The sequence below is a fragment of the Ceraceosorus guamensis genome (genome assembly GCF_003144195.1).
Source record: "Ceraceosorus guamensis strain MCA 4658 unplaced genomic scaffold IE81scaffold_67, whole genome shotgun sequence".
In the NCBI taxonomy this organism is placed as follows: domain Eukaryota; kingdom Fungi; phylum Basidiomycota; class Exobasidiomycetes; order Ceraceosorales; family Ceraceosoraceae; genus Ceraceosorus; species Ceraceosorus guamensis.
This window is the reverse complement of record NW_020290062.1, coordinates 1-25,251: the sequence shown is the minus strand read 5'-3', so window position 1 is coordinate 25,251 and position 25,251 is coordinate 1. Positions and strand designations below refer to the sequence as shown.

The 25,251-nt window shown below is 55.9% G+C and overlaps 11 protein-coding genes across 11 annotated transcripts; 7 read left to right on the top strand and 4 right to left on the bottom strand.

Annotated features, from left to right (window-relative positions):
* The first annotated feature begins 196 nt into the window (after positions 1-196).
* On the top strand, positions 197-1,328 carry IE81DRAFT_220838 (hypothetical protein). Its single transcript, XM_025511044.1, has 2 exons — positions 197-1,037; positions 1,207-1,328. Exons 1-2 carry the CDS (start codon positions 283-285, stop codon positions 1,241-1,243), a joined length of 792 nt encoding a protein of 263 aa, XP_025367603.1. The 5' UTR covers positions 197-282; the 3' UTR covers positions 1,244-1,328.
* On the top strand, positions 1,273-1,609 carry IE81DRAFT_293400 (hypothetical protein; the record flags this gene model as incomplete). The annotated part of the gene is made up of 2 exons (XM_025511997.1): positions 1,273-1,360; positions 1,458-1,609. Coding segments are annotated over 2 exons (240 nt in total), but the record flags the coding sequence as incomplete, so codon positions are not given.
* A 1,786-nt stretch (positions 1,610-3,395) lies between these two features.
* On the top strand, positions 3,396-6,467 carry IE81DRAFT_325555 (hypothetical protein). The gene is made up of 4 exons (XM_025514554.1): positions 3,396-4,869; positions 5,067-5,429; positions 5,644-5,684; positions 5,800-6,467. The coding sequence occupies exons 1-4, from the start codon at positions 3,676-3,678 to the stop codon at positions 6,053-6,055; spliced, it is 1,854 nt and encodes a 617-aa protein (XP_025367601.1). The 5' UTR covers positions 3,396-3,675; the 3' UTR covers positions 6,056-6,467.
* On the bottom strand, positions 6,243-7,739 carry IE81DRAFT_349237 (hypothetical protein; the record flags this gene model as incomplete). The annotated part of the gene is made up of 2 exons (XM_025516366.1): positions 6,243-7,042; positions 7,241-7,739. 2 exons carry the CDS (start codon positions 7,737-7,739, stop codon positions 6,243-6,245), a joined length of 1,299 nt encoding a protein of 432 aa, XP_025367600.1.
* A 1,118-nt stretch (positions 7,740-8,857) lies between these two features.
* Positions 8,858-10,531, top strand: IE81DRAFT_220756 (hypothetical protein). The gene has a single exon (XM_025511043.1). It carries the CDS (start codon positions 8,972-8,974, stop codon positions 10,445-10,447), a length of 1,476 nt encoding a protein of 491 aa, XP_025367599.1. The 5' UTR covers positions 8,858-8,971; the 3' UTR covers positions 10,448-10,531.
* A 498-nt stretch (positions 10,532-11,029) lies between these two features.
* Positions 11,030-12,144, bottom strand: IE81DRAFT_220678 (hypothetical protein). The gene is made up of 3 exons (XM_025511042.1): positions 11,568-12,144; positions 11,217-11,485; positions 11,030-11,093 (listed from the first exon to the last, which is right to left on the bottom strand). The coding sequence occupies exons 1-2, from the start codon at positions 11,998-12,000 to the stop codon at positions 11,286-11,288; spliced, it is 633 nt and encodes a 210-aa protein (XP_025367598.1). The 5' UTR covers positions 12,001-12,144; the 3' UTR covers positions 11,030-11,093; positions 11,217-11,285.
* A 532-nt stretch (positions 12,145-12,676) lies between these two features.
* On the top strand, positions 12,677-13,203 carry IE81DRAFT_220670 (hypothetical protein). The gene has a single exon (XM_025511041.1). It carries the CDS (start codon positions 12,841-12,843, stop codon positions 13,132-13,134), a length of 294 nt encoding a protein of 97 aa, XP_025367597.1. The 5' UTR covers positions 12,677-12,840; the 3' UTR covers positions 13,135-13,203.
* IE81DRAFT_220669 (hypothetical protein) lies at positions 13,204-17,008 on the bottom strand. The gene is made up of 4 exons (XM_025511040.1): positions 16,819-17,008; positions 15,630-16,717; positions 14,698-15,562; positions 13,204-14,621 (listed from the first exon to the last, which is right to left on the bottom strand). Exons 1-4 carry the CDS (start codon positions 16,857-16,859, stop codon positions 13,274-13,276), a joined length of 3,342 nt encoding a protein of 1,113 aa, XP_025367596.1. The 5' UTR covers positions 16,860-17,008; the 3' UTR covers positions 13,204-13,273.
* A 906-nt stretch (positions 17,009-17,914) lies between these two features.
* IE81DRAFT_368275 (hypothetical protein) lies at positions 17,915-21,647 on the bottom strand. Its single transcript, XM_025517134.1, has 7 exons — positions 20,966-21,647; positions 20,293-20,897; positions 19,964-20,179; positions 19,483-19,885; positions 18,883-19,405; positions 18,587-18,788; positions 17,915-18,507 (listed from the first exon to the last, which is right to left on the bottom strand). The coding sequence occupies exons 1-7, from the start codon at positions 21,535-21,537 to the stop codon at positions 17,933-17,935; spliced, it is 3,096 nt and encodes a 1,031-aa protein (XP_025367595.1). The 5' UTR covers positions 21,538-21,647; the 3' UTR covers positions 17,915-17,932.
* Positions 21,648-21,877: 230 nt separating this feature from the next.
* On the top strand, positions 21,878-23,582 carry IE81DRAFT_325547 (alpha/beta-hydrolase). Its single transcript, XM_025514553.1, has 4 exons — positions 21,878-22,281; positions 22,456-22,516; positions 22,591-22,768; positions 22,843-23,582. Exons 1-4 carry the CDS (start codon positions 22,148-22,150, stop codon positions 23,364-23,366), a joined length of 897 nt encoding a protein of 298 aa, XP_025367594.1. The 5' UTR covers positions 21,878-22,147; the 3' UTR covers positions 23,367-23,582.
* A 534-nt stretch (positions 23,583-24,116) lies between these two features.
* IE81DRAFT_305140 (FMN-linked oxidoreductase) lies at positions 24,117-25,097 on the top strand (the record flags this gene model as incomplete). Its single annotated transcript, XM_025512317.1, has 3 exons — positions 24,117-24,526; positions 24,642-24,762; positions 24,808-25,097. Coding segments are annotated over exons 1-3 (753 nt in total), but the record flags the coding sequence as incomplete, so codon positions are not given.
* Positions 25,098-25,251: the final 154 nt, after the last annotated feature.

The window sequence follows — 25,251 nt, the reverse complement described above, 5'->3', positions numbered from 1 at the left end:
CTGTGCGCGTATTTGGGTCGCGTTCCCGCGGGACAAGTCACATGTCACAATCGTGAATCAACATCAAAGGCGGTCAAGAGTCATCAGAGTGGGACGCGCAAGAGATCCATGCGTGTGATGCATGCATGCACGCACGCGCCGCCGTTCTGCGCCCGTCTGTCTGTTCACGCTTCGATTCAAACATTATAGCCGCTTTCGTGAGTCGACTTTGCAAGCATTCACCACCTTGTCCTCTCGTCTCTCTTTGCTGGCGGGCATCATTCAAGGCACACCAACGGTGCAATGTCAGCTTCTGCTCCTGCTCCTGCTCCTGCTCCTGCTCCTTCTGTGTCTGGGTCTGGAGCTGCTGCCAGCGCTTCAGCCAACCAAGACAAGAAGCGCAGACGACCACCCCACAGTCACACCCACAAGGGTGACAAGGACAAGGATGCGAAGGGCAAAGGTGCAAGCGTAGCGGACAAGTCGGAGATGTTGGAAGCTGGGGACAGGGCAGCAGCTTCAAAGGAAGAGGAGGAGACGACGACGACGAAGGATGGGAAGCATCGAAGAGGCGAAAAGACGAGCAAGAGCAAGCAGCACGACTCGCACAACAAGCTCCACCTCCCCAACTCGGCAGCCCAAAAGGCAGAATCGCAAGCCTTGTCTCCTCAACTCGCATCCCAAGCGCAATCAACACTTCAACCCGCATCTGCTCCAACCAATCCGAACACGCAGAGCGCTCCCCACACCTCCAAATCAAAGTCCAAATCGAAACCATCGTCCAAATCAAAGTCCAAAAGGGACAAAGAGAAGGACAAGGACAAAGATCGCGCATCTCGCTCCAAAGCTCCTCTACAGAAGCTAAAAGTGATCGTTAGGAGGCTGCCACCTAATCTTCCTGAGGAAATATTTTGGAATGTGGTCAGACCTTGGGTGAGGGACTTGGAGGATGTGCAGGTTATCAACAGTCAGACGAGCGCAGAAGCGGGGCAGATGCACACGCCGCTGCAACAGACGATCGAGTGGAAGCGCTTTGTCGAGGGCAAGATCAAGGAGAGGTGAGTGCGGGCGTGCGTGCGTGCGTGCGTGCATGCGTGCGTGTGTGCGTGCTCGAAAAGGTGCGAGGGTCGCACGACACCAAAACACAGCGCGAAAGCGCCATGAGCACTTGCGCCGATTCGACTTCGGAAAGTTGCACGCGCGTACGATCATTCAAACTGATGACAGCCACACCCTGTTCACCTCAGTCGTCAAGGCACCCTGAATGACGCTCGCACTGTCCAACATCGACACTCGCGCGCATACATTCGCTTCACTTCCCTCGAAGCCCTCGTCGAGTTTCATCGCAATTTCGATGGTCACGGTTTTAGGGACTCTAAAGGTGCGCAAAGACCTCCTCTTCTTTTCTCCAACCACCATCCACTTTGCTCCTCTTTGCTCGCTTTCTGCTAAGCCGCGCTCCATCCAATGCACTCTAGGCAACGAGTACACTGCGATTGTGGAATTCGCACCAAATCAAAAGGTGCCTGGCATGGAAAAGGCTAAGAAGGCGGACGCGAGAGTGGGAACGATCGACGAGGGTGCGTGTGAGAAAGCTACCGAGTCGGACGCATTGGACCAAGTTGGCTGAATGGATCGTCTTCGTGCTCACGATTGCCTCTGCAGATGCGACGTATCTAGGCTTCATTGCTGCTTTAGAGAATCCGGGAGCGGCAGGAGCAGGTGAAGCTGCAGACAAAGAAAATCAGCAGGGTGAGTCGCGCGTATGTGATTTTTCCGTCTGCCCACGCAATCTTCACACATTCCAAATCTCCGACAGGTGCATCGAGCGTTCTGTCGGGCGAAGCCTTGCAGTCCAAATCGTCCAGCGCCGGTGCAAACGTCAAAAAGACGACTCCGTTATTAGATCATTTACGAGCACAACAAGCCTCCGCCGCAGCAGCGGCAGCTGCCGCTTCTGCATCTTCCAAAAAGTCGAAGTCTCAAGCGCACGCTTCCTCTTCCTCTTCTGGGCACGCGCCTTCGTCGAGCCAGAACAAGTTGGACACGCCGAAAGGTCCAAAGAAATCAAAAAAGGAAGCGGCGACACATTCCAGCTCTAGTGCGATACCCTCGAGCGTCGGCTCGACACCCAAGAAAGACAAATCAAAGACGACCAGCAAGGCACAAGCGCAGGGTCCATCTCGACCAAAGGATGAAACTCAACAAGCGCCGCCGACGGGTCCGAAAGCTGATGCAGGGCGTTCCAAGAAGAAGGACAAGCACGTCGCTCCGATCACGGCTGATGGACCTTCCGAAGCGCACGCAACCCCGACGGGACCCAAGGCGCTCGCGGCGAAATCTGGCAAAGCTCAGCATGCTGCTAAACAGAAGGCACAAGGTCAAGGTGTGCCGTATGCGCAGGGAGGAGAAAAAAAGGCAAAGAACGGAGCAAAGGCACAGCGTGGGCAGGAACAGAGACGCAGAGGGACATCGGACGCGGAACAAGCGTCCTCCGCGCCGATAGGACCTTTGGCTATTTTGAAAAGACGCACGGAAGAAAAAGAATGAATTGCGCACTTGGAACCAGTTTGGACTGAGGGTGGGAGCTTGAAATGAAACTAGCGTTGCGGCTTCTGGGAGGGACGCGTGCGGGAGGGCAAGTTGACGCTAGGTTTGGCAAGGTGCAGCCTTTTCAGATAGCGCCTAGCCAGGGAGAGGATTAGGAAGAGGGAATGCTCGCTCACTTGTTTGAGGTGCTTGAAAGAAGAGCTAGGTACTCCAAGCACCGAATCCAGATTGCCTTTGCCCCTACCAACGAAGAAGACCAGGCACGCAAAGACGCGCCCCGGTTCCATGATCCTTCACGCCTTGTTGTACACTTTGTCGCATCTGATCGATCACCCTTCGATGGAGAGAGCTGCCTGCCACCCACCGCTGTGCATCCACCGACAGACATGCGCACGAACGCTTCGAGATCCGACTATGCGACAGATCGGGCCCCAGTCAGTCATCCACGCTGAGCTCCTTGGCAAATGGGGCGGGGGTCATGGAAAAGGTAGAACAGAAGCGAGGGGACCAATGTACGAGCTTGGAGGTGCTCCCGCGCATCATTCTCTGTGCAGGGACGAAGCTGAAGCTGCATGATCTTTGCGTGGGTGTAACCGTTCGAATTCGAATTTTTGATTCTTGAATATTATGCAGCTGGCCACCTTTCACGGCACGTGATGCAGAATGTGAAATCTTTTTAATTCAGACCACATTCTGATTTGATTCGAGATTCGAGATTCGAGATTCAAGATGATATCGCTTGTCGAGAGATCGCGTTCGCAGCACGGCTAGGCAGCTGATGATGCGACGAATTAAAAAAGTCTCTGCAAGCTTCAAAACTCGTGACTCTTGAGTCACGAGTCTTGACTTGACCCCATGCATGCACGCAGCATTCGTGATTCGTGATTACGTTCGTGATCTTTTGACGATACGTGCGTGATCCGTCTGATCATCAGTTTGAGTCTACTGCTGACTCGCGCTCCTGACTGCGATCCACGACGTTTCAAAACTCCAAGCATACATGTCTCGCTTGCTTGCGATACATTCCCCTCGACTTCTCGCGCATGCTTTCGGAGGTCAGTCCACGCACCGTCCAGACCGTTGGCCATCTCGATTGAAGAGCAGAACCCAATCTGCGGCCTAATACGTCAGGCCGAGCTTGTCGAGATGCCAGCGACGAGGTCGACACGATCCACGAGATCTACAAGGTCCACTCGATCAGCCAAAGATGCGATCGACGACGCTTCTGAAGGAGCTCAAACGGCAGAAAAGGAAGCAAAAGTAGCGATGGATGATGCTGGAGGGCAAGCTGAGCCGCAAGTCAGCAGTGGAGGAGGCCTAAAGGGAAAGGGAAAGGGTAGGGCTAGCGCAAGAAAAGTAGCCGCTGCGGGCAATGGCTCAGCTTCGAATTGCGCAGAGGCCAGCACATCTAGCAATGGCAAGAGCGCCAAATCGAAGAAGAACGAAGAAGGTGCTCGAGATGATGACGACGAAGAGGTGCAGGAGGAGGAGGTCGAGCCAGACCAGTCATCGCAGTCAGAAGCTGGGCAGATATCATCAGCAACGAACGCAAAGGCTGCCCACATACCACCTGCAGTAGAAGTGGAGACGCAGTCGGTCAAGGCCAATACCGAAGCTGTCTCTGGAATCGAGGACAATAGCACGCCCGCGAAGGGTGAAAATCCTCAGGGCAGTGAGGCAGCACAAGAGCCGATAGCGCTAGTAATCGAGACCGATCCTGTCGTCCTAGCTGCACCTAATGGTGATGCTCCTCCATTTAGACGCAGAGCGGCTGAATCTGCTGCTTCCGATTCAACGAAGCACACAGCGATGGAAGTGGCAGGTCACGAATCAGAGCCTGTCACGGCGCCACTGGAAGACAAGCCAGCCACATCAGTGTCGCCTGTCATCGGAGATACGCAAGAAGATCTGCAAATGTCAAAGACGGAACTTGCTCAGGGCCCTTCAACTCGCTCTTCAGCTAGACAAGCACGTAGAGCTGCGGGCGCAAAAGCTGCCAGGGATTCCTCACGACTTGACGAACGAAAAAGAGAGGAGCAAGCAGACGTCGCGATGACGGACGCTGCTGCTGCTGAAGAGGAGCCTACCTCTGCGACGCTTGCGCCTGGTAAAGTGGATCAGCCCATAGAAGAGGGGCAGGCGTCGCGTTCGGAAACGAGCCCGATCAGGGAGAGAGAGAACAAGGAATCAGCGGCCGCGCCGGCCTATAGAGATGAGAGGAGAGTCAGACCTCGCATGGACAATGAGCTGGCAAAAAGGGGCAAGAGAATGTTTGGCATGCTCAATAGCACATTGGGCAAAGCAAAGGAAGAGAATGAAAGGATGGCGAGTGGGGAAGGGGTGAGTGTATGTGCGCGTTTGGAATGGGAATTGGATGTTGCTTGTGCAAGTAGGGAAAATAGCCAATGGTAGAACTTGCGCTGGAAAGAGCTCGCAACTTGGGGGGCACGAGGTGCGAGGTGCGAATGACGGCCGCAAAAGTGAGGGCTGACAGCCGATGGCATGTTCGCACCTTTTTGTTCTTGTTGGGACGTCAGGCCAAGCGTCGAGCCGAACTAGCGTCTCGTTTGGCAAACAAGAGAGCGGCCAACGAGCGTCTAGTCGAATCCGCTCGTCGTCTATCGCAACTCGAGTCGCAAATCATCCTTCAAGCATCCAGAATCTCCTCTTCCGAAAGCGCCTTCAACGCGCTCAGATCTTCCAAGCACCGCCTGGCCAGCTTTCTGGTCACGCCAGTGGGAAGCAGGTTGAGGGATGTGCAGGTGGAGAAGAGGGAACGCGCAAAGGAGGTGCCTAATGCGATTGGTCCGGTAGGTGTGCAAGCGAGAGGGGACGAGCATGCGCTGTACTTTTTGCCGAAGAAGCTTACGGGAAGGCAAGAGGATGCGCTGGATGATCAGGTGAGTCGAAAAATCGAAGGGGAGGGGAGAGAGAGAGAGAGAGAGAGAGAGCGGGGGGCGTGAGAGGGTGCTTGGAGCTTGCGCGACATGTCACAAATTCAGCCGAGCGATCGTGGCGTAAGAATGGCAAGGTCGTGTAATTCCACCTCGCGCCCCACTCGACCGCTAACACGCTCTGGTTCTTCCTTTTCTCCTGGCCTCGCGATGCGCGCAGGAGGACGCAACGGACGACGCGATGGCAAAAGCCGAAGCAGAGTGAGTGCAGCGACCAAGGAGATTTCGTTTATTTGCCATCAAGCCCGACGCTAGCCAAGCTGACCCATTCTGCACGGCCTTTTTGCGCCCCTCCTCCTTTCCCCCGCCATGAAAGATGGACTGAAGACAAGTCAAAGATGGTGAAGGAGCTGGACGAGCTGAAAAGAAAGTACGCTGCGCTTCAAGCTGAGATGGATAAAGAGTCTGCCGAAGCCGCTTCTCTTGCTCCTTCGCGACCCACCGCCGAAGGCCCAAAGCGCGCTGGACGCGTCGACGAGGAGATGGGAGAGCGGGATGCGGACGAGGAGGTCAAGAGAGATGCGAATGGAGAGGGATCGTCATTGGAAGATGCAGAGATGGTCTTGTCTTGACGCGATGCGCTCGTCCCGAAGAAAAAGTGTATCATATCCCGCACAAACATTCTTGCAGTCTGAACAGGCAATGCCCACAGACCATTGTTGGGGGGATGTACGCACACAAGAATGGGGGCCCAAGATGGGAGCACACGACGTTCCAGGTCTGATGTTGGAAATTTTCGATGCGGCGTAAAAGGGACCCTCATGATCGTCTCTTGCTCCTCTCCTTTTTGAGATCCTTTTTGAATTTGCTCTTGCCGAGCGATGCAGGTCGAGTCTGAGCAGAGTCCAAGAATTGAGGATTGCCCTTGGCATCTCCCCTCCTGCCTCTAGCTCTATCCAGCGCCTTGTCTCTTCCCTTTCCTCTGAGCTCCTCATACGCATCCTTTTCCATTCTCTTCCTTCTTCCACTCCCACCTGCTCCTCCTCCTCCTCCTCCTCCTCTAGAACTCAAAAGTCCTCCAAATTCGTTCATGAGACTGTCAGCTCCACCACCCCTCTCTCCACCTCCCAAAGCCAAGCTCTCCTCTTCCTTTCTACGCCTCTTGGCTTCTTTACCAGAAGTGGCCAATCTGGTCAAATTCGACTCTTCGTACTCTTGCATCTCGGCCAACTTTCTAGCTCGGTGAGATGTGCTTGCGGAGGAAGAACCTTGAAGAGCTCCTCCTCCGGATCCGCTTGATGAGGCTTCGTACGGTAGGGAGGAGAGACCTTGAGATAAATCGTTGAGCAAGGATGCGTTGCGAGGTAATGCTCTTCTCGATCTTGAACGGGACGAATCTGGACCGTCCGCTTCTGCTTCGTCGGAAGAGATGCCTCCGCCTTCGACTTGGTCCGCGCCACGTCGCACACGTGGTCGATCGCCAGTGTAGGGAACGGGAGCTAGGCGAGGTGGACGATAAATGCCGTCCTTGCTGGAGCGAGAAGGGGCATCGTCCTGAGCATCACTTGAGGGTCGCATCGAGGCGAATGCGTCAAGATTGGGCCTAAAGGATAACAAGTCTGGTGAGGAAGCGAGGAGGCAAGTGGGAGGTTGGTGAGCACATCGTGAACGAAGTAGTGGACGCCCCGAGCGGACTGCACACGGGGCAAATCGGAAATGCTTCATCGCATACACCTCCTTTACACAGCGCCGCTCCAACCTCCATCCGCGCACCCTCGCTCGTGGTAGGAACAGGATGGCTGCCACTGCGCGCTCACCATGATCATCATTTCCATGCACCCGAGCCTCATCCGTCTGCTTATCGCCCGATTTTTTGGCCAATTTGATCCTACTTTGACTCTCTTCAGCCGCTCTGACCACTCTATCGATGCCGGGCTTGGCTCTAAGTTCCAGTACCCTGACCCTCTCCAAACAAAGTCTAATCCTAATCAAAGCGACGACCAACTCTTTTGCTTGATTGTCATTGGCAACGGAGGAGATGGAACGATTGGATAGTTGGAAAGAGGATAGAAGAGAGAGAGCTTGAAGATACTCCAGCATGAGAGAAGGCTTGAGGGAGAGAAGACTGTGCGCATTGTCCCCTGAGGAGAGGGACAGCACGGGACTAGAAAGATCAACTTTGGATAGGTGACTTTGCAATGAGACGAGAGTGGAGGTGAGCGAAGAGGACGAGGTGGAGGTCGCGCTGGAGGTCGAGATGGAGGTGCTGCCTGCTTCCTGGCCCGCGCCCGCGCCTGCGCCCGCTTTTGACTGCATCCTCGCAAGCGGGTGCGTGATTGCTATGACGAAAGAGTCTTGATTCGCTGGACAAGGCAACGGCCACTCGTACACTGAGCAGGTGGATGATGACGATCAAGACTAGTGTCAGGTCGAAGGACGAACGACGGATGCCGCGTGTAGTGAGAGAGCTTCGCTGACCCGAAAGTCAAGTCTTGAGTGGATGTGGTTCGTTCTTCAGTTCGCGATATGCCAATCAATCCCCCCACCAAAATTTCGACTTGGACTTGCACTCACGTGACTCATGACCGTGATTCCATCGATGGTCACGTGAAATTGACTCGTTCGTGCCGCGCATACACCGCGAAATGCGCTACGCTATGATGTATGCGCTCTATATATATAGATGCATGTGCTGAACCCCTCGATCATCCCGGCCGCGGTGTTGGTACGTCGCGCAAGTCGTGAGTCTCGAGTCAAAAGTCTGATCTGAGTGCGAGCGCGCCATCATGCACCTATCGCCGGCGGTGTCCATCTAGGCACAGCAGCAGCAGCAGCAGGCGGCAGCAGGCAGCAGCTCCACGGACGCCTCTCACGCAGCACACATGCACGGCTTGGCTTCAATTCGAGCATCACTCGGTCGGTCGGTGACTTGTGACAGCGCTTCACATCTGCAGTCGCGAGTCGCTCATGCTTGTCTGTCAAGTGACATCGCATAGCTCGCAGTTGAGTTTAATCCTCGTGCCTACCACTCATCCTCCTCGCCTTCGCCATCCCCATCACCCACAAGCGTGCGCACGCGCACACACATTCCATCACCACCCTGTTCGCGGTTCGACACGAATCCTTGCGCAGTCAGCGTCAAATCCTTTGTACCTTGGCTTCAGGACTACACTTTGTTGCAGCACGTGAGAGAGTGGGTCTCGTTGGCAGCTCAGCAGGGTGCATCCTTCTCCGACGCTTACAGGCAACTGGCCTTGCTCAGAGGACTCGGGCTCGACGAAGAGCGCAACACGCTCGAACGGCGGCCTCTTCATCCTCATCTCGTCGGCGTCGCTGCTTGCCCGCAACCCCACCCGCCAAGCAGCCCGCTCTCTTCGCACGGAGCTTTCCCCTCAGGTGTACACCAGATATCGCCCATCATACACCCAAAGCATCAACAAAATCAAAGGAAGTCGGTCGCTGCGATTCTGCTATCCTCGGTCCAAAGCGCAAATCGAGCATCAGCCCGATCTCACGCCTCGCAGTGCCTGTTCGCTCTTCAAGGCAGCATGGCCGACGATTTGTCGGAGCATTATGGAGTGGCAGGCTCGTTGGGCGATGAGCTCAATGATCTGAATCAGGCCGGAATGGGCAACTCTTTAGGCGATGAGCTCAATTTTGATTCGCATGTCGACTTGGATTTGCATCAAGGCCTGGCGGATGGGGCAGGACAAGGAGCGAGCTTGGGAGACGAGCTGGGCGGCGACTACGATGCATCGCGCGAGCTGGACGTTGGAGAGTCGTTGGGTGCGGAACTGGGCGAAGAAGCAGCAGGTGCATCAGCAGGGCAAGGGGCGAGTCAGATCACAAGCAACATGACCGATTCATTAGGCTCCAAGACTACAGCGACGGACGAGTTGCATTTTGTCGACGAGGAACAGATCAACTCTACGTGCCAGACACTCGAAGAATGCATCGCTTTCAACGACCGTTTCTTGCAATCTCTCGGTAATGCTTCTCTTGCTGGTTCTTCAAGAGGCATACCTAGATCTCCATCCACCGCCAACCACGCATCGTCAGCAGCAGCAGGAGGCAACAACAAAGAGGATGCCTCGAATATCGAATCATCTGCCGAGGCGGTTGTTAGGCAGCTAAGAGAAAGTGCAGTGGAGAGGGAAGGCCAGGCCAGGGAGCTAAGGGAGTTGGCTAGGGAGCTCATCAAGGGCGATTTTGTTCTTACCGGTGCTCTTGCCTCGGATCTGGATTGGGAGAAGATAGAGAATCTCTCCAAAACAAAAGATAGACTGGGCTTCCTCGCTTCCACCTCCAGCGCAGTTGATGCTGCCGGTGCCAGCTCCTCATCGATCCCACCTCTCAACCGACGCAACAGGCTCAAGGGAATTTCAGAGGATGAGGAAGAAGAATTAGATGAAGATCTTTCCGAACCCGAATCATCCGATTCCGCTGCTCACCTTCAAGCTTCTCATCCCGTCTCTGGCTCATCCGAAGGGCCCAGCATCGCGGATCAAATGCAACATCTCCGAAGCGTCACTTCGAGCTTGATCCATTCCCTCTCGAACATGCACGAACACACTCAAGTCTCTCGAGCAGCTACGAGCGAAGCTTCTAGGCGTATTAGAGCGCTAAAGACCTTTTTGGCGGGTTGGAAAGTGGAGCTAGAAGAGATTCAAGCTTCTCACGATTGGTTGAAAGCTCTGCATGCCGATCAAGATCCTACTCGAAGCATCTCCGTCTCTCATTTGCTAGCCACTGTCGAGAGCAGCAGCAGCAGCACCAACATCAGCTCTACGATCAACAACGCGACAGCATCCGGCGGCACGGCGGAACAAGATGTGAAGAGTTGGAGCAAGGCTCAATTGGAGAGAGCAGAGAGAATCTTGAACGAGGCGGATCATAGAGCGAAGGAACTCTTGAGACCTGTACCTTGCGAAGCTCTGGATAGGCTTGTAGCTAGCCTGCCTCCGGGCGCTCTGGACGAGGAAGAGATGCAGAGGAGGACGAAAAGTGCTCTGGCGGGTGCTTGATGGGATGCAGATACAAGCGCTTTCCTGCCGTGCACATATGCTGCTAGGCTTTGGCATCTTGCCACGCTTTTAAGACCCCCCCCCCCCCCCCCCCCCCCCCCCCCCCCCCCCCCCCCCTCCCCCACCCGCTCGCACGCTCGTAACGTAATCACAATGTCAAATGCAGAGCATACACATGCGCATCAACAGCTGATTTCTTCTAGCGGAACCAAAGACAGACGTAGGTCTTTTATTGTCCTCGTCTTGGACTTCAAGGATCGTCATGGACGTGCGTCAAATGGATCACAATGTGCGTGGGAGTCGCTTGCGCATAGGCCGAGTGAGCAAGGCATCAAGTTGCGTTTCGCCTCGAGTGCAATTCACGATTTCAATGGGGGGAAAGAAAGGGTAGCAAGGGGGCTCCAGTTCGGGGGGACACGTCAAGGGCTCGAGGCAAAGTGCGAGACTTGAGGAATGGCTGCAGGTGCCAAGTTCAATGAAGGTGTGGTGGTGCTGGTGCGTGCAGGAGCGAGGGTCCGAGCCCGCTGAGCCTGAGCTGCTTCGAGGGCCTCTGCGTTGCGCACTGCTCGAGCGTGCTCGTTGGCGCTGTAGTACAGTCCACCTGAGCTACCTACCAACGCGACGGTGCTTGCGGTCATCTTTCCATCTACGGGGCGCGCCGGACGAATGGGCGGTACAGAGACGCAGGCGTGGGCAGGTCATTTCAGATCGATGCGCTGGCTCATTGCTTGACAACGTCGAGTCGCTGCCGTTCGCTCGCGCTACTCACAATCGTCGAGGAACTGTGGGGACAGAATGGGAGTTTGGGGCGCGGAAAATGGGGGGCTTCACACTTTGTTCATGACGGGTACCTAGCACATGCGCAGCAGCTTGCAGTCCGACTCACGCTGAGCACTTCTCCAGTCTCTAGCGCTCTAGGTCGTAGAGCTTTGGAGCTTGCATTGATGACTTTGAGCCTTGCAGGACCAAAAGATCGTCTCTCGCTAGGGATGGATGATTTTCTGTCGCGCTGACCAGACATCTGCGTGGGCTCAGCTACTTTTACGGTACGGCATGACGGTGGCAGAGTCAGAAAAGAGTACGTGCAGGCGCGAGCAGCGAGGCGATGATCAGCACTTACTGAGCTTCTCCCACAATGCTCCAACCGCGTTGGCAGCGCTGACCGTACCGAACAGACCGCTCACTGCACCAGCTGCGCTTTTGCGAGTGAATTGCCCACGCCAGATGGTGAATTTCTTCTTCACCTTAGCCGACCTCTCGCTCGCTGCCTTCGCCTGCGCGTGGTGCGAGTCCTCTAGTCTGAACGAGTCCGACATGCGATGCATGCGTGGCAAGGTGTCGAGCTTGTTGTACTGTAGCGAGGGTTTCGACTTAAAGAGACCTCTAACGCGGCTGATGATCGGAAAGCTTGGACGACCTAGATACAGCGTATCTTGCGCTGCTACTCCGTGAAAGATCGCCATTGCGGTGGCAGAAGTTGTCGTGCAACTCAGACACAAAAGCGCGACGAGTGTGGTAGACAAGGCTGCGAAGCGTCTCATCTTCCCTGCCATACGTTGAAATGCACAATGTTGCTATGTTGCGATCCGTTTCGGCCGCTCGCGCAAGACTGAATGAAAGAGACGGCGACGCAAAGTGAGGGGCGTGCGGTCGGTGGTTGAGCAGAAATACGGAAAGGGTGCGTCCTGTCAGGGCTCGTTCTTGAAGACCATTGGGTATGGTGCTCAGATGATCAAAGGCAGACATTTATGTGATCTGCGAAAGCGAGAGGATCTCAACGAGGCGGTGAGCAGCATTTCAAGCGCAGGTATGGAGCGCTTAATGACAGGTAGCACGTTCCCTCAAAGCGCAAGATATTGAACAGAATTGTGGGCTGAACTGATGAGGTGCTCACTCGCGGCAAGACGTCGCTCGGCACGTCGCTGATGCAAGTGATCAAGCACAGTCCCAGATGAGGAAGAGACGCTTGGCACAAGCTGCCTATCGAGGTTCGTCGACCCGTCCATAGAGGAGGCGGTAGCAGAGCAAGGTTCAAACGTGCGCCAAAGGGTTAAGACTTCGAGCATGGTTGCACGAGAATCTCGCTGGTCAGAGGAACGACAGACGTGTCAGTCTGCCAACGCCACCGAATTCGACCCAGCGGCTCGCCACAAGGATTCGGTGGGGGTTCTGCCGGTGCTTGCCTGCTATATGCTTCAGCCCAGTAGATTGGCAACGTGGAGCCGGGCCGTTCTTCTCGCCGAGCATGCCTGAGACAGAGACGTGATCGAGGTGGACAATCGGATGGCCCGGACGCGCGCACGAGAGCAATAATTGCGAACGTGGTCTGTGATAGACAGCTCGAAAGTGTCACGCGCGTCGTCAGCCCAGTCTCTCGACGTGGACGAGACGAGATGAAATTTCGACGGTCGAGAATTATGGCATGGGCGTCATTGCGCCCAACACGTTTACGGCATGATAGGCGCACTTTTCAAGGCGCGAGACGAGGGCTCAGGCCTACGCCATGGCCCGAGCGCGGATCTCTTTCCGTTGAGCGCGGCTTCAATTCGCGTCCCGTCCGCCACACCCATTCGAGAGCGCGCAGAAGCAAGTGTCGCAAGAATTGCAAGCCAAGCACCTTGACGCGTGAGCTTTCCAGAAGATTCGGCGCGGTTGTTGCGGCTAGTGTCGTTGCGAAGATTCTCTGACAGCCGCATTTTTTCTGGTTGAATTCTTGGTGTGTAAAGCCCCACAATTGGCTCGTGCGACGCGTCGAATAGAAGGCTCTCCAAGAGGCTACAGACTCGGGTACAAACTGCCAAACGATTGATCCGAATCAAGACACCTTCAGTCCCCGCTTCTGAACTTGGCTTTGAGACCGCCGAACAGGCTGTCCCGCTTGCGATCCGTAGCAGAGGCGGCATTGCCAGCTCGATTTGGGCTATTCGATAGAGAGTTTCGCTTCGTCTCGACGGTCAAATCTCCTCCAACTCTTTGTTGAGTTGCGCGTGTAGAGTCTGCCGTCTGCGGTCTCGATCGGCCGTTCCTGGTCGACGAAGCAGACGTGGAGCTTGTCACTGGAAAGTAGGTATCTGAGGCGTCCGAAGGTGCTCCACTAGCCCGACTGTTGAAGCTGCCATTCGACTCAGAAGGGCTCATTCCGGGCCTGGAGGGAGAAGACGACGCCTGACGTGATACGCTGCTCGAGCCAGCAAGGCCAACGGGCACGGGTCCTCCAGCTCCCAGAGAATTCGATGTGCCTGCAATGACCGATAAGAAGGAGCTTGCGCGACGGTGCGATGGAGCTGCAGAGCGCGATCTCGGACTGGTAGGGCTCGTTGGCCGCTTTGCGTCTGCAGCATCATTTCCTCGTGAAGGCGGTCGACCCAAACTTCCCGTGGACGTCTGGATACCGCCGCTGTTGGCACGTCTTGGATACGCCGGTGGAGCACCGTTCCTTCGCAGGAGACCATCGCTTTTCAACATCTGCTCGGGCAAACGATCGGCAGCAGCTAGATCCGCTTCCGAGAGCTCAAGTGCGGGAGAAACATGGTTGTTGATGGCCGAGGAGGCCTGCTGAACAGATGCGGTGGATGACAGACCGCGTGCGTGATGTGATGGCTGCTGGATCTCGACTGCTGGGCACAGATATGCCTTGCGAGCTTGAGACTCAATCACAGACTTTGAAACTTGGGGTGCATTAGCAGAGATCTCGTCTACCCAGTCAGCATCAGCATCGGACTCGGTGATGCTGTCGAGGACGTGGGAGCTAGAGGTCGGCGTTGGCGGGACGTTAGCAGACATCATGGCGTGCAGGGCGGAATTTCTAGGTGATGGAGATCTGGCCGGCGGGGGATGGGCGAGGATGGAGGAGGGCCAGGAAGGAGATGCGTTGCCCGTCGCAGAAGGTGTAGGCTGGGTCAATTCGATTGCTACACGCGCCCCTGGTGACGGAGCTCGGCCGGGCAAGCCTGAACTGAGAGGTGAAGGCGATCGCATCAAGTTTGGGCCCGTGGGGAAACGGCCCGGTGAAGGAGCGCGCACAGGTGGGGTGCCTGATCGGAGGGCATCGGGCGTGATTGCTCTTGCCATGCTGGAAAAGGTGCTAGTCCCTGGCGAGCCAGCTCTGTCGATCTGCCGAGCTTCCGCAAGGCGTCTCGCCTCTGGCGAGCCGATTCTCACTGGTGGGGTCCATCTGCGAAGTGCGCCAAGAGGTAAATTTGAGGTGAGTCGAGCCGGCTCCATACAGGCAGACAAAGATGGGAACTCACGGTCGTATGGGAGCGTCGATGACTGCGCCCATCGGTACTTTCGGGGGAGGGGCCGCGCTATCCAAGCTGAGTCGTTTTCTGCGATCTCGTTCTTCCGCGGCTCGAGATTCTTGCAGTTCGGCCAGTTCGAGCTGTCTCAGCATGGCCCTTGCGCCCATCGGACTAGGCTTTCGAGGAGGTGGCGTGGCGGAGTACTCTCTGGCGGCTACTGGATCCCGTACGTCTTTCGAGCGAGAGATCACAGGAGCAGAGTCTGAAGCCGACTTTGAGTGGCCAAGCGATGTTGCTCTTGCCAATGTGGTGGTCCCGTCGATGAGCGCTTTCAAACTTGCTTCGTGGGCTATCTCGGCCTTCAGATCTGCGTCCATGGGCGTGCTCTCAGGTGCTTCATCCTCATCATCGCCAGACAAGAGTACCGCCTTCCAATCTTCTGCGGTCGCTAGCACCGTGACGGGGGGCAGATCCGGTGCTTCACTCTCGAGACCCCGATGAGCATCATTGGAATGATCTGGCTTCGGTCTGACAGCAGACCCACCAAGCTTTTGATCCACCTCGTCTGCCTGCAGTCCAATCTTGAGACCCAACGCGGGTCCAATCTGCCCAGTACTGACCACATCTGCGACACCCTTTGCGTTTTCCGTGAGAACCTCTGCAGGCTCGCCAGACGTCTCCGAAGGTGGAGGGCTAGGCAAGCGCACGCTGTATATGCTCGGGGATACGCTCGTGCTGCCGCTGGGTGGAGGACGTGCGGTGTCGGAGAAATTCAACTGTCTGGCACTGAGCTTCTGCTTCAGGATCAATTTCCGCTGCGCTCGGTCTGCCAGATACTTGCGACGAGCGCTACGTGACCAGGGCGCGTGATAATCTGAGCATCACGAAAGGAGTTGAGCTCAAGAAGAACGACACAAGGCGCGAAGAAAGAGGCGACTTACCGGTCTGCAATGCCGCTAGCATAATCACATCGCAGTCGGCGCATACACATGCCCCACTGACGGACTCGTCGCCCCTGACGGCACTTCGCATCGGAGGACAGCGCAGGCGCTTCGGAGCCTGCAGACTACCCGGCAGCGAAGGCGTCTTGACAAGAGATTCACCTTTGCCGATCAAGAATTCTTCGCCAACAGTGCTTCGAGACTGGCCCACATGCTCAGAAGCTTCGGTACCCTGACCATCCTCGGCGCCCGGGCCAAAAGCAAGAGGCTTCATCACAGGCTTGGGTCTCAGCGCCAGACTGCCGCTGGGTGAAATGTGTGCTAGAGGGCCCGCAACAGGATCCGGCACGTCCAAAGTCGGATCGAGGATGTAGCTAGCGAAGCTCTCTGATGGCGCAACGGGCTCAGGATGGCTGTGTTCGGGTTGCAGCATCAGCGCAGCAAATTCCGCTTGCGGTCCATCCTCCTCGATCGCCTCTGTTCCGCCAGTCCCTTGGCTCGAGGCTGTCTGCCCAAGCTCTGTTATCGGAACACGGCCATCTCCATTCGTCGGCCTCGATGCCGAATAGGAGGTTGATGCAGGCGTTTCCGTGGCCAAGTCTGGTTCATGAAGTTCGGCAACGGCCGCTTTTGAAGCGACCGCGTTGGAGTTGCACGCCGAAGCAGGCTGCTTCTTGCCCACGGATGACTCGGCGACAAGAGCCGACGGCAGATAAGAAGGCTGATCCTGGATGCTCGGCTTGTACTGCGTCGAAGCGACTCTTGAGCCACTCAAGGACCGGCGAAACAGTGCCTTGAGGCCTTTCCTCGAGTGTTCATCCTCAGCGGCACTTTCGGCCTGGGAAGCCCCGCTGGAGAAGGAGGCCAAATTTTCCTTTGGTGCGGTGGTGCTGGTGGATGAGGAATCGACAGCAGATGAGGGACCGGGCTCGGAGGCGCTGCCAAACAATCTGGGTCTTCTCAATCCTCGAAGCTGCGGAATGGATGCAGTGGACACATTGACGCCAAAGGAGGCCAGAGAGGGCGAAGGCAGCGATCTACCCGCGATCGTGATTGGCGAGGAGGCTTGTGCGAACACCAATGGCGGGCTGCAAGTGGTGCAAAGGAGCATTCAACTCCAGCATTCGAACGCGTACATCGCTAGCCAGTTTCGCCAGCACTTCTGTTCGCCCGCATCACCAGCACTCACATAATCTCGCACCTATCTGCGAACGCGACCACCTTCGCCATGATCTTCCAGCAACGTCAGGCGATTGGAGGAAGAAGTCTGGATTGCTGCTGAAATCCGTTGTCAATGATGTCCTCAACGCCCACCTTACAGCCTCGCGCTGCCGGCCTGTGGCAAATGTCGATCTCTCCGGGGCAAGGTCAAGGTGCAAGGACGATCTTTGAGCCCATTGCGTGCTGTCTTGACCCTACTGACTTGGAATTGGAGGGGGAGGGCGCGCCTTTGTATCGGGATGGACTGGACGCGCAGTCGTGAGTATGGGTAGCGGGTCAATGGGTCAGCTGCTCACGAACAAGTATAGCGCATGCACATACGCTTTGGGTGTGAGAAGGAACGCAGGTACACATCCGAGGCCCACTCACCCACTGTGACTCGGAAGCAATTCCAAGGTGTGCGTGCACGAATCGTGAATCGTGAATATACTGTATGTCGATTCCAAGAACTCGTTCGATCCCACTACCCGCCGCGGGGCGGGCCATGCAGCCGCGTGCTTGCTTAATTGCTTGCGCCTCCTTCTACGTAACAGTCACGAGTGCGCTGCTGTGCGCGACGCCCGGTGATTCGTGCAGCCACGACGATGGAGAGCAACAGAACACCGAAATCTGCTTCCGTGCAGCAGCAGCAGCTGGGGACCGCACCTATACTCTACTGTATAGGCAGGCAGCAGCTATATAGGCTATGCATAGCTAGCCGAAACGCGTTTGCGGGGTACGGCGGACTTCCGCGGACTCTCAATTTTGTTGCACAGGCAGCAGCATGCAGCAGTGAGGGAGAGAGTGAGAGTCTTGAGGGTCAGGAAAAAAACATGCTTGCAGCTACCATAGGTGAAGAAATTACCCTCCCATTGTCATCGCTCTTGTCGCCCGCAGTGAGGGGGCTTAGGATCAAGCGTGAGCTCATCATGTCCTTTTTGCTCAAGTTCAAGACCTTACGAAGCAGTCCCGCACAAGTACTCCTTGCGCAAGCACGGAAACGAGCGCTGCGACTGGTACTATTCCGTGCATGCAAAGGTGCCCCCGAAGCGTGATTCGCTCAAGTTGACAGTATCCAAAGCAGCATTTCGAAAAGTCATGCATTACGAACCGACCACTTCGACTCTGGCATTCTCTTCTAGCCACTCCATCCATCTAGCAAGGTACGCATCGCCCGCTTTAGCCACAGTGTCCGAGTCCGCCACCACGACCAACTGTCTTTTAGCTCTAGTCATGGCCACATTCAACCTCCTTTTTTCCTTCAAAAAGCCAACCTCTCTCTTTTCGTTGCTCCTCACCAACGAAATGATCACCACTTCATTTTCTCTTCCTTGTTGCGAATCGATCGTTCCCACGTCCACCCTCTTGAGGTCTGTGCGCGTGCATGCCACGTTCGATCTTTCGCCCATTCCCCCAGCCGCCGCTGATTTGCTCCTGCTGGAAGTGGAGATGCTGCTAGCATTGGCGGCTTCTTGACGAATCGCTTCGCCGATCAATGCCACCTGAGCCGAATAAGGCGACAAGACCGTGATCTGCTCCGCTGCCAAGCCGTGCTTCAAAAGCAGCTTGATGTGATTCAAGACGGGTCCGATTTCATTTGCATTGGACTTGGATTCGCTCGTCGAGCTCGAGTCGTCTTTGCTCTCCTCTGACGAGCCAGATGTCTCGTACATCTCGGCTACGAGTCAGACAAAAGCACGAGCAAGCTTTGAGCGTCAGTCATCCGGGCGCTCTTCAAGCCATGGAAAGAGCCTCACCTCCTGCGGTGTCGTAGAACACGACGCTAGCAGCCCACAGTTCCTCCTTGACATCTTCTTCCAAGAGCTCCTCTTCGCCTTCTACATGTCCGTAGCCATCCAGGTCGAGCAGGGTAGTTTGCGCATTGGCAGGTGCGGCGCGCAGTGCGTCTTCGTACAAGGCGCTGTTCGGGAAGCTCTGCAGAGTCTTGGAGAAGCGATACTGTGTAGATGGGAGAAAGGTTTGATGAGCCTGCGTGTGGGACACTTAGCAGCCCGCCGCCACAGAGCATTTCAAGACGTTGTCGGATTCTCACCTGCTCATCAAGTAGCGCGCGCATACCGCTACCATACATGCCGAGCAAGCGAGAGAACATGGTCGTCTCGAGGCTGCGCGGCACTCTCAGACGTGTCCTCTTCGGCTCGGACTTGCTCGTCCCTTCCCCACTGCGCTCCCTGCTCGATGCCGCGTTCGTATCCTTTCTCTCCGCTAATGTATTCCGCGCTGCCGTTCGCGCCTCCGGGCTCAGGCAAGACGTCTGGAAAGCGAGCTCGGTGTCCGATTCCTCATCGGATTCAGGATCGTTAGCGAGCTGCAAGCTCGTGTCGGGCCCCGTTTGACCGACACCGTCTTGCTCCAGCACCGGAGCTTCATCAGCTCCGCTCTGATTTTCGGAAGCCTTGACGTCCTTTGCCCGCTTGCCTTTCCTCTTCGCGGCGCGTGGCGGTGGCTTGTATCCGAGCACAGTGGGAGGCAATTGTAAGTGGTCGCCGGCGAGTATGAGTTTACCACTTGGCTTTAGACGAGACAGTATGGGGATCCATATCTGAGCTTCCAGACTGAGACGCATCGAAGTGTCAATCTACGTCCACTCTGACAAGCCTGCGATTACTCGCAAGGCCATCGCCTCACTCACGCTTGACAAGCTTCGTCTACCACGAGCACGTCGAAGACTTGTTCCTTTAGCGAAGCAGCCCCGGCGGTGTGACAAGTAGCGAAAACGATTGCCGCCTCCCTTAGCACATCTTCGTACAATCCTCGTTCCCTCTTTTTCTGCTCCCTCCTCAACTCCTTCATGACTTCATAAGCTTCTTTTCTCGCCGAGCCTTTAAGACCTTTGAACTTGCTCGATGCTTGACCCTTGCGAGAGGTGGACTTGTTTCCCGCTGCAGAAGTCGTTGCATCTGTGGATGGATGCAGCGCGGAAAGCGTACTGGACAGCTCTGCTTTTACATCTCGTAGCAATTGACCTGCTTCCGAAGATTCTGCTTGATCGTCCAGAGAAAATGCCTCGAGGTGAGGTAGTAATCGAGCAGGATCTGAGTGAGAAGCGTGACGCATGAGCAGAGAACCTGCACACCAATTCATCAGCTTAACACATACGGCTCGACACTCACGCCCGACTCTAGTCACGCCAAGTCCTTGCGCTTTCAGCTCCTTGTGGCCTAGCTGAACCACTCTTGAAAGTACATTGTCAGTGGCCAAATTGGAAGCCGCACACACGAGAACTCTCTTCTTGTTCCTGGCGTCAGACCCAGCCTCTGCGCGAAGAGCAGTGGGTGCTAGCGCCAACTGAAGAATCAGCTCAGTGAGCATCCGTGTCTTGCCAGTGCCTGTGGAAGAGCCGCAGGACACGTCAGTCTGGTATGGCAGGCGCGGATCGTGGGGCGAATCCCAAACATGGCTCCGCGCGACATCGTCTAGGAGCTGAATCATTCTTACTCGCCAGGAGGACCGTGCACCAATGCCACCTCTTTTGCCCTCAGACAAAAGTCCAAAGCAGCCCTTTGAGACTCGTTCAGGCCCTGATCGTACAAGTGTTTCCCGAGCGGTCTTTCCTTCTCGTATTGCTCCATAGGCATGAAGCTTGGCTGTTCAAGACCGAGCAAGGCGTTGATGAGAGGCGATGCTGTTGAGCGGACTTCGCGCACAGGCTGCTCGTCTGGCGCCGTGTGATTGCTCGCAGCGTCGGTCGCGCTTCTCGATAGGTGCTGTGATGTAGACGCGCGACTTTCCGTAGTGGTCCCTTTTGCCGCAGCTATCTCGGCGCTGACGTTGTCCTGCCCCTGCTTCTCGCTGCTATCTTTACTTTGCGTGGGAGTACTCTCAGTTTCCTCGTCCGAGTCGTCAGATGAATACGCCTGCTTGCCGCTCTGATCTGCAGTGATGGGGTTCAGCTCAGAGGGAGAGCGAGAGCGAGGGTCCGCTTGTCTTTTGGCGCGCGCAAAGCTCGCACCATCCCGACTAGCTGATGCTGCATTTGCTTGGCTTGTTGAGCTGAGCACAGGTACGCCCAGCTGATCGGCAAGGCTTTCCAGCGTTCGTTGCATCCTGTAGCCGAGCGACCCACGTGTTCTGTTCAGCTTGACGAGACCGGCCCATAGCCACATGAGACGCACCTCTTTGTAACCCTGGCATCTTGTACCTTGAGGAGGTCAAACGTCGCGCTGCCGGGCAAGATCTCATCCGCTTTACCCTCTGCTGCACGTCCAATAGCCAAAGTGATGCTCTCTCTCTGCACTCTGAACACGACCGCATCCACTGCACCCTTTGCCTCCTCTTCCCTCCTCTTTCCTTTGGCCCCCTGCGAACCAGTCGATGTAGGCATGACGCAGCAAGCATCCCCATTTCTGAATGCATGCGCAGTGCCCAAGTCAGCATCCACGTGCCACGCGCTGCTCTTGATGAACCTGATTAGCGTCTTTCCGCCCGGACCGACGGTGGGATGAAGAGGTGTGAGATGGAGCAAGGCGTGACCTGTCGAGGCTAGGTGGTGATGGTGGGATACGAGATGCGCAGATGAAGTGCGAGTGTTGCTAGATGAGGGTGTGGCCGAGGCAGAAGCTTCGAGCGATAGCAGGGCATGATGACGAGATAACCAGCGCGAGAGATCCTGACTGCTTGGAGGGTGTGGCCGGTGCAGGGTTGAGTCGGTATGAGGAGCGCTAGGCGGTGGAGCGCTCGACGCCATGGCTACAACAGACTAAAGCGAATGGAAAACGATCGACGACGCCGCGCTACCAGCCAATCGATCGTAGTCTGAGTGACGCAGTCGTGAGGGTGCTATGTATTGAGTTGGTGGGGTGGAGTGAGAGCAGCAGACAGCCACGCACGCACGCATGCGCCTCGATCGACGAATCACAATCTTGAATGAAGCTGATCCGTGCGCGGCATTAGAAGTCGGCAAATTATCATCAAGCCACACAAATGCATGCATGCATGCATGCATGCATGCATATGCCTGCGTGCCATGCACTCTTAACTCTTGACTCACTCTCCCAACTCGACCGTACACATCAGTCTGAGTCTCATTGAGTGCACGCGATCACTTCGTGCGCGAGCCTACCTCCTGCCACGTGCGTGTCCCTCGCTCGAGCAATCACGAATCCTTCTCATCGTTCACCGCTCTTTCCTGCTTCACTTTCACCAGTCCCGAGCAGCTTCCCTCGTCAGCAACTCCACCTGCACACTCAGGCGTGCGTCTCTGACCATCGCCCCCTCCAAAGCATCCATTCGGTATCCTGCTACGAGCCAGAACATCATCCAACACGCGCGCGCGCGCACCTTTCTTTGGCGGGAAAATGTCGTCTTCCTTGGCTGCTTCAGACTACAAGACGGTCACCTCTGCCGACGGCACAAAAGTGGCCGCATGGCACTACAAAAGCTCTTTGGCGAGCGCAAAAACGTTGGTGCTGGTCCACGGATGGACTGTAAGGTGCGCATCTGGTGGGCACTTTTGTTGCAAGGCGCATGTATGCGTCCATTTGCGCGTTCTTTTAGCGAGACTGTTGCAGGTGTAGCTTATGTCGTGCGCAGATCGTACTCACCACCTACACTCACCCACTCACCCACTCGCACACACCACTCTCCCCTCTCACTCTTGTCAAAGCTCCGACATCTTCGATCCGCTGCTTCTCCATGATTCCAAGCTGTTGCAGCTCGTCAACGTGGTAAGTCGTCCGCGCACCTTCTCTTCCCGATCCTTGGACCGAGTCGTGATGCTTGTCACTCTCGCCTGGCATAGATCACGTACGATCTAAGAGGACACGGACGGACCTCTGAGCTAGCTCTTTCCGCTTCCGATAGCGATGCCACGCCTGCGCAAGGTGCAATCGATTCGCAGACCATTGCGCAGGATCACAAAGCTGTGTTGGAGGCTTTTGGAGTCAAGGAGCACACTTTTGTTGGGTGGAGCTTGGGTGGTGAGAGCGATATGTGCCAGCGCGCTAGTCATGCATTCTGCCCGGCTCAATATGCACTCTTCTCTCAACCCCAGCATCGGTCTCGATCGACGTAGCTCTTCATTTCCCGAGTCTTTTGAAAAAGGTCATCTGGCTGGCCCCATTGCCGTGGGTAGGATCGATTCAACGCGCCGTCATTCCCGCCTATCTCGGTTCTCTCTTTCCCGGTCTTCTCGTACAAGATTCCGTCTCTTTGCATCATCAGACCGCTCTAAAGCTGATCGATATCTTTTCCATTCGAGGCAAATCTCTGCAATGGAGCGAGAAATCGAGATTGGTGGGCAACTTGAGCTTTTGTTTGCCCGAGGCTAGAACAGCTTGGGCTACGAGGATGCAAGATCCTGAAGCGTTCAAGAATGCGCTCAAAGAAGGTAGCGCGACATTGGACGTGTTGATTGGAAAAGAAGATCAATTGGTCGATTCGACCATCCTGGAACGGGAATTGACAAGAGAATTTGGAGAAAAGACGTTCGGGTTCGAGGTCATCGACGATGCGGGACATCATCTAGCATTCGATCAAGAGGAAAAGACGTCGGAGTGGTTGATTCGTCATGCTTGATCCGTCTTGCAGATGATTGTGCTGCCCACGTCTGCCACTTCCAAAACTCGCGAATCGACGAATGCGCCTACACTCACCGTTCCCCGCAATAGATGCCTCCCATGTCCCGCCCTTTTTGGCCCTCTCTCCACTTTCACACACGACTGAACAATTTAATTTGGAGAGACTGTCAACCTTGTCGAGGGGTCACGATGAGGAGTGCAAGGTACTCGTGGCTGCTAGCTGCTAACCACACTACTGCATTTGCCCCCCACGCTATACGAACCGTTGGAGCGCGAACCAAGGTCGCCTATCCAGCCAGGCTGCAGGCTCGCTTGACATTATGCCGCTCCACCTCCGCACGCGCGCGCGTACGCCAGGCCGTTTGCCGGCGCAACCGAGAGCCAGCTTACCGCGGTACCTACCGCACCATGCAGCAGCAAAGGAAACCCTGAACTTGTCTCGGCGCGCGCGCCAGAATGCGAATCACGATCGAATGTGTGGGGTAAGGAAGGGAGACGCAAGGGCGCCCATGAAGCTCTGCAAGATCAATCACAGACTCGTCTCTGGATTGGAAGCGTGCAAGAGTGTAGCGACGCAGTTGGGAGGAGACTGTGACTGGGCTAGCATGATTAAAGAAGCGCGCCGCGCACCTTCGTCAGCTTCCGTCATCCTCACATCCCCCCCCCCCCCCCCCCCCCCCCCCCCCCCCCCCCCCCCCCTGCCCCCTCACCCTCACCACTACCCCCCCCCCCCCCCCCCCCCCCCCCCCCCCTCGTCTTGCTTGCTCGCACGCGCCTTGGATCGTCACACGTCACACGTCCAAATCCCCAATCAAGATGGACGCAAGCAATCTACCTGCACGTCGTACACCTCACTGGGCGCTCTACCAGAAAGAGTGTTTTCTCCTTCCTTCCCAAAAGGGTCACTTGCCACCCTTCAACACGCATCCTCTCCATCTTGAAAGTCTAGCCAAAGAGAGACTTTCAGCAGGAGGCTGGTCCTACGCCCATTCGAATGCCGGTGTGGATAAGACGCACGATGCTAATAGAGAGGCATTCGATAGGTGGAAAATCATACCTAGAATGCTCGTCGATACCACTCATCGCGACACCACGGTAAAGCTGTTTGGAAAGACACTCAGCGCTCCCATCGGCTTGAGTCCGATCGGACTGAACAAGGTGTGCAAGTTTCGTCCAGATGCTGTTCCCCCCGCCCCCACCCCCGCGGTGGTGATTACGCTGATCGTCTGCACGATCTTTCATTTCGTCTTGCTTACGTGACTGCTCATGCCAGATCTATCACCCTCTAGGCGAATTACCTGTAGCCAAAGTAGCAGGCGAATTGGGTCTAGCCTATTCTCTCTCCACAGCCGGCTCTCAACCCATCGAAGACTGTGCGCTGCACAACGCGGACGGTGCCTCTCTGGGTCACTCGCGCTCGCTAGGCGCTCAACATCCAGAAGGCTTGAAATACTATCAGCTCTACCTACCTCACGATCCAGAGCTCACTCATTCCCTGCTGCAACGCGCTCACGAATCGAATTACGATGCTTGCATCATGACGCTCGACACGGATCAGTTGGCTTGGAGACATGACGATGTTGCGCTCAGCAATTACGCGCCATATAGAAGTGGCACGGGAGCAGAGATCGGACTCAGCGATCCCGTCTTCCTCAAGAGGCTGCAAGAGGCTGGCATTGATGCCAAAAAGCATCCCGAAAAGGCAGGCGAGAAGTGGATCGATACGGTGAGCAGGCGAGGGAGGGGCAGGGAGTTTTGGTCCGATCTACGTTCCTCGAGGCCAGACAGAGAGGGTCAGAGGGGGCGTGCTTCGGAGCAAGAAAGACTCCTTTTTTCCCCCCTCTGTGCTGTCCTCCTCCATCTGCTTACGCATCCCCCCCCCC

Bases quoted from the DNA above. Each gene is read 5' to 3' on its own strand.
- IE81DRAFT_220756 (XM_025511043.1), top strand. From the start codon at position 8,972: ATGGCCGACGATTTGTCGGAGCATTATGGAGTGGCAGGCTCGTTGGGC.
- IE81DRAFT_325555 (XM_025514554.1), top strand. From the start codon at position 3,676: ATGCCAGCGACGAGGTCGACACGATCCACGAGATCTACAAGGTCCACT. The intron at 4,870-5,066 runs GTGAGTGTATGT...TTGGGACGTCAG, and splicing joins GGATGGCGAGTGGGGAAGGG to GCCAAGCGTCGAGCCGAACT. The intron at 5,685-5,799 runs GTGAGTGCAGCG...CCGCCATGAAAG, and splicing joins ATGGCAAAAGCCGAAGCAGA to ATGGACTGAAGACAAGTCAA.
- IE81DRAFT_368275 (XM_025517134.1), bottom strand. From the start codon at position 21,537: ATGGCGTCGAGCGCTCCACCGCCTAGCGCTCCTCATACCGACTCAACC. The intron at 20,180-20,292 runs GCGAGTAAGAAT...GCTCTTCCACAG, and splicing joins ATTGGTGCACGGTCCTCCTG to GCACTGGCAAGACACGGATG. The intron at 18,789-18,882 runs GTGAGAATCCGA...CCATCTACACAG, and splicing joins GCGCGCTACTTGATGAGCAG to TATCGCTTCTCCAAGACTCT.
- IE81DRAFT_220838 (XM_025511044.1), top strand. From the start codon at position 283: ATGTCAGCTTCTGCTCCTGCTCCTGCTCCTGCTCCTGCTCCTTCTGTG. The intron at 1,038-1,206 runs GTGAGTGCGGGC...AACTGATGACAG, and splicing joins GAGGGCAAGATCAAGGAGAG to CCACACCCTGTTCACCTCAG.
- IE81DRAFT_220669 (XM_025511040.1), bottom strand. From the start codon at position 16,859: ATGGCGAAGGTGGTCGCGTTCGCAGATAGGTGCGAGATTAT. The intron at 16,718-16,818 runs GTGAGTGCTGGT...CACCACTTGCAG, and splicing joins GCAGATAGGTGCGAGATTAT to CCCGCCATTGGTGTTCGCAC. The intron at 15,563-15,629 runs GTAAGTCGCCTC...CGTGATGCTCAG, and splicing joins GCTAGCGGCATTGCAGACCG to ATTATCACGCGCCCTGGTCA.
- IE81DRAFT_220670 (XM_025511041.1), top strand. From the start codon at position 12,841: ATGAAATTTCGACGGTCGAGAATTATGGCATGGGCGTCATTGCGCCCA.
- IE81DRAFT_220678 (XM_025511042.1), bottom strand. From the start codon at position 12,000: ATGGCAGGGAAGATGAGACGCTTCGCAGCCTTGTCTACCACACTCGTC. The intron at 11,486-11,567 runs GTAAGTGCTGAT...GTACCGTAAAAG, and splicing joins AGCATTGTGGGAGAAGCTCA to TAGCTGAGCCCACGCAGATG.
- IE81DRAFT_325547 (XM_025514553.1), top strand. From the start codon at position 22,148: ATGTCGTCTTCCTTGGCTGCTTCAGACTACAAGACGGTCACCTCTGCC. The intron at 22,282-22,455 runs GTGCGCATCTGG...CTCTTGTCAAAG, and splicing joins GTCCACGGATGGACTGTAAG to CTCCGACATCTTCGATCCGC. The intron at 22,769-22,842 runs GTGAGAGCGATA...TCTCAACCCCAG, and splicing joins TGTTGGGTGGAGCTTGGGTG to CATCGGTCTCGATCGACGTA.